The 5,472-nt window shown below is 27.5% G+C and overlaps 1 protein-coding gene across 2 annotated transcripts; it reads right to left on the reverse strand.

Moving 5' to 3' along the window:
- Positions 1–439: 439 nt before the first annotated feature.
- LOC121230745 (caffeoylshikimate esterase) lies at positions 440–3,884 on the reverse strand. Of its 2 annotated transcripts, XM_041116066.1 has the most exons (8): positions 3,767–3,882; positions 3,650–3,682; positions 3,444–3,570; positions 3,214–3,360; positions 2,533–2,663; positions 1,546–1,683; positions 918–1,016; positions 440–824 (listed from the first exon to the last, which is right to left on the reverse strand). In XM_041116066.1, the coding sequence occupies exons 3-8, from the start codon at positions 3,448–3,450 to the stop codon at positions 540–542; spliced, it is 807 nt and encodes a 268-aa protein (XP_040972000.1). In that variant the 5' UTR covers positions 3,451–3,570; positions 3,650–3,682; positions 3,767–3,882; the 3' UTR covers positions 440–539. The 2 variants fall into 2 exon arrangements, with proteins under 2 accessions (XP_040972000.1, XP_040972001.1); XM_041116067.1 differs by lacking the exon at positions 3,650–3,682 and having other exon boundaries at positions 3,767–3,884.
- Positions 3,885–5,472: the final 1,588 nt, after the last annotated feature.

Consider the following 5,472-nt stretch of genomic DNA (forward strand, 5'->3'; position numbering starts at 1 on the left):
TATATCTAAGGATAAGAAATGTTACAAAAACAAGAAAAAACAAGCTTCCCGAGAAGAAGATTGTCCTATTTTATGGAATATGCATTGCTGTCTTTTCTTTTTCTTCTTTTTTCTAAAGCTTCAATGGAATATACATTCCAAACAATGTTAGAATCAATAAGGTTTTTTTTTAGAAAATAAAAAAAATGTAGAGGTGTCTATGGGTTGCGCAAATAAGAGTTCGATTCCAAAAATATTTTAGTGTTATAAAATTAGTGGGTTAATACTCACATGCATAATAAAGACATTCTCACATCAAAAATATATATAACGTTTAAAAGAAACTGTCCAAATAAAAACTCACCACTTACTTCTCAAAATTCGAATACAAATAAATTCTAAAAAAAAATATCTTTTGAGCACCAAATTTTCATTTATTATATTATAATTGTGATACAGATAATTATAATGGTTGCAATTGCATTTATTATATTATAATTTGTGATAAATTGGATGCCATTATTACATTGATTTAGATATACGATAGGTTTTGAGTGTGCTTAGAAAATGTCTTTGGAAATAAAAATCTCATCATTTTGATGCTTCAATTCCCTCTCTAACCTTGAATTTCTTAATTCAAACCTCTGGTTTAACCAGTCGATAATGTCTGAAAACACAATTTCAGTGTTCTCTGGTGTTTCACCATATAACAAGCCATGCCACATTCCAGGATATAGCTTCAATGTCTTGTCTGAATTCGATGCCACATCGTACAGTTGTTGGCTTACAGTTTTATCTGTTACTTTATCATCTTCTCCTTGAAGAATTATAAATGGTAATGAAACCTGGAATTAAGAAAATTGTCATATATTTTGTTCAATAAAATTAATAAAATTGAATTAAAAGTTAAATCTATATAAAAAAATATTTATTAATACCTTATTAAGCCTTTGTTCAACCTCAATGCTCATGTTTAGAAGTTCCAGGCCTGTATTTAAACGAGGACGACCTTTGTAGCAATACGGATTTGCTCTAATCTGGAATTAATTAACTTAATTAACTTTAGCAAACACTATAAACTATTTAAACCATTGTCAGTATAGACCTATACTGGCGAAAATGTATCTATACAAGCTGTCACTAATGCTATCACAAAGTGTTGTGTGATAGTTAATTTTACATCATCTATATCATGTATATATATTAGTATAATTAAGATGTTTTTTATGTCCATTTGACTGTTCATAAAGATAAATTCTTTTGAGTTCATAGCTTACTATTTTTAGGAGTTGAACTTGAGTTCTCTTTTTTAGAGTGCAACGAACACTTATTCATAAAATCTAGAATCCTACTTTTAAAAAATATAATTAAACATATAATTATACTGACTCCATCTAGCTTTAGTGACGATATCCTCCATCAGTATACCAGACATGATTATTGCTATATGTCCTCTTATTAGAACTAGACATGATTATTGCTATACATTGTATGCGGATGTCAAACTCAAAGCGTGGTAAAACTGAGTTGTCTATATATATTGACTCGGAAAGCGTCAGTAAATACCTGTGCCCTTATCTGAGGCAATTTGCAGCCAGTATCAATGACATCTGGACTTGGAATTATTCTCCAAGTTGGAATAAAATTGCAAAGCTTTTTCAAAACATTTATCACTAAAGGATGTGGCTTCATTTCATCTGCAATCTGTGAATACAAAAATTTTGTTACTTAATATTTATATTTTTATGATAGTAAAAATACAATTGCACTATTTGAATAGTCTATATCTTTATATAAATCAAATTTTTATCATTTTTGAGAGGGGTCAAAATGTAATTTTATCATTACTAATTTAAAATTTTATAAATTATAAAGTATTTAAATGAAAAAAATTTCATTTTAGAGGGGGCCAAGACCCTGCCAACCACTGGCTCTGCCACTAAATGTTTCGGTTTTATTATTTGTTTACGATAAATTGTTTAAGATTATCACATCAAAAAATCTATATCTTGAATTTAAAATATATACTGAATCACTCTAATAAATTATGCAAAATCTCACTTACTGCCAAATTTAATCTAGACAAGCACAATTAATCCCATTCATTATATGATACCCATAAAAAATTTATGAGTTATTTAAATAATGTGAATTAGATTAACAATAAAAACACAAAAAATAATATAAATGCAATAAACAATAAATTATGGGCTAAAATTTACATATGATAGAACAAATTTTAAATTTTAATATATTATATTTATATTATTTATATTTTAAAAATATGAGATATGATACACATATAATTGTAGATAGATGTATCCAAAAATGAAATTCGGCTGCCCAAAAATTTTGGACCACAGTCTAATCAAGACCCTACAATGGGCACCATTTATTATGTGACAAAATTAAGTTTTTTTTAAGGAAATAATTAACTAGAAAAACGTGGGAACACGTTAAAAAGGAAGTTTAAATAGGACCAAAATGAAAAAAAAAAAGGTCATGATTTGGTAGGGGATTCAAAAAAAAATTTAAATTAAAGAGTAAAATTACCTTACACATGGGGGCAGCAAGGATTGCCCCATCCCAATAGTCTGGCATTTTCCTATGTATCAGCAACAACACTGCTCCTCCCAGTGATTCCCCTAGCAAAATTCTCATCTTCCTTTTGTTCTCTTTTTTCTCTAAATCCAGTGTTTAATCATGCAAATTACAATTAAAAATGAAAACATTAATCCAAAAATGCAAAACTCTCGTTTAGAAACTAATAATTAAGTTGAATAATTATCGCGACATATAAGCTTAACATTGAAAGGTTAAGGGTTTAAAGAATTCAACCCTAAACCATGCAATTACAATTAAAAATAATTTGTAAGTTAAAAATCTTGTTAAACTGTGTGACTCAAATCCCTTCATTTTTTCGTCCCTATAGATTTTCATTAAGCACAAAATTAGACTAGAAAGCCCTTGCGGTATGGATCATACCATACAAGTTGAATTCGTATACAACTATACTTCTACTATTTGACTTTGATTAGAACAAAATTTTTAAACCTTAAATAGATGTAATTGAAACTCCTCTTCTATTATTTATTTTTCAACCTTAGTGAATTTTTTTTCATTTATTCGTGATTTTGTATTTTTATTTTTTCTTTTTTTATTGCTTTGCAGTCGTTTTACCGTCATTATTGAAGTTTATTATAACAAAAAGAATTAAGAAGGTGAAAGATTTACCACATATTTGAGTGAAAAAATTGGAGCAATCATCAACAACATTGTTAAAACTTGAGATATAGCCTTGCAAACCAGATGACTTCCCATGCCCTTCATAATCTATTCCATAAACTGCAAATCCTGCTTTCACCAACCGATTTGCTGTAGCTGAATTCAACAACAATAATAATCATATTCAGCACAAATTTCCATTCTTCATTTTTCTTCAAATACCCGTATTATATACTTACAGCTCATGGTGATGCTGCACTCCAGGGCATAACCATGGCAGATGAAGATTAAACCTTTGGGTTCTTCATTCACTGGAATCCATTTGCATGTAAATAGCTTTAAACCTCGAGAATTCAAGATATATTCCTGAAAAAATTATTGTTTAACAAATCAGAAACTGATAATATTATAACAAGGTATCAAACTGAGAATCCAATAGGCCAACCTCATCATATTGAACACTTCTATTGTCAAGCTCCTAAAAACATAAATACTTAATTAGATAATAGAAAATATTAACAATAAAACTGATGTTTAAACTTAAAATATAATCAGAACAAACCAAGTTTTTTTTCCCTTGTGTTTATATGGCTTCTGACTCTCTTCGTTACCAGAAAGATGTGATGAAGGATATGCAAGAAGGTTAAAGAGTTGCTATTATATATAGATAGATAGATGGAGGAGAGTTGCCTGAATAAATTAAATTAATTAAATATTATAATTCATATGTATTTGTGTTTCTTTATGTTATGAATAAATTATCATTTTATACTTTAGTTTGACATTTTTTAATGTGGTACTCGTATTGTTTTTTGGTTCGACATTTGTATTTGACAAAAATTATATATTTTCGTATCCAAAGGTGATTGTGTTAACTTTTTAGTGTTTAATTCAAGTTTTAGGGTTAATTTAATGAAAGTTAATTGCTCAATATTATTATGTTTGATTTTTTCATGATTTTTTTAATAGAATAAATTTAGTGTTATTTGTGAAATTGTTTAATTTGTGAAATATAGTCTAATGGATGCGATTTAATTCGGGTTTTAAAGTTGATTTGATGAAAATTGTCAATCAACTTTTATAAAAAACTAGTCCATGTATGTCAGAATGTTAAAAACTAGTCCATGTATGTTAGAATGAGATATGCGTGGCATACCACGAGTAACTGTCTAATTATTTTGCTATCCCTACCATTTTTTAACAGGAAAATTGATAATATTTTTAACAGAAATGACCAGAACTAATTTGTCATTTTTTTAATAAAGGAGGAAAATATAATCTAATTTTTTAATACAGAGGCCTTCGTGATAGTTTTACCAAATTCTAGTATTATTAGAGGAAGCAGCCAAGCAAGTAGGGTCTGTTTATATATGAATTTTACAAAGAAGTTTTAGAAAAATCAGAAAAATAAAACAAAAAATGGGTCATAATTCTCAAGATTTAATTAAATAAAAATATTATTAATATAAATATAATCCATTTTAATTTGTGTGCTTTAATGTTCCAAATTGATTAGAAAAACTGGAACGGGGCGGCAAATATTTGAGAATTCGACCAACCACTGCTTCTTAGTGTCTCAAATGGATGCTTTATATTTCCTTTTGAAGTTTCTGCTCAGCTTTTCCAATAACCTTTTCATCACTATCATCCATTTTTAAGATTTAATTATGGAATCTATTTAAAGATCTTACCGGAGAAGATGCTTTGTTTGAACGAGTTTCTTATAATCATAATAAATTATTTCAATTTTTAAAAAAATCATTTTAACCCTTTATCTAATTTTTAGCTGTTACATCAGTATTGTTTGTCAAATTACTCTAAAATGGATGGAAAAATTAATAAATGTTAATTTTTCCATCCATTTTGGGATGACTTGACAAACAATGCAAATTCAATGACTAGAAGAGACAAAAGAAAATAATTAATTAATTAAAATGACTTTTTTTTATAAAATTAGAGGACCAAATAAGTCATTATACCTTTTTTATATCCCAATTACCTATTTCTTTATTATATCACCTAATAGCTCTCGTTGATGGGTAAATTTTGTTGACAAAAAGTCTTTTAATGTATTTAGGGTTCAATCAATTGACCAGCAAATGACACTTTAAAATTTTCTATCAAAAATGCGTTATATAAGTAGATAATTCCTAAATTTAGTATGATATTAAATATAAACTTTAAAAAACCATTAATTAACCTAATTAAATTAAAATTAGCCATACAATTATATAAACTTGTGTAGGGTTTGGTCTATTTAACTCAAAA

The sequence above is a fragment of the Gossypium hirsutum genome, chromosome A06, assembly GCF_007990345.1.
Source record: "Gossypium hirsutum isolate 1008001.06 chromosome A06, Gossypium_hirsutum_v2.1, whole genome shotgun sequence".
Classification (NCBI taxonomy): Eukaryota; Viridiplantae; Streptophyta; class Magnoliopsida; order Malvales; family Malvaceae; genus Gossypium; species Gossypium hirsutum.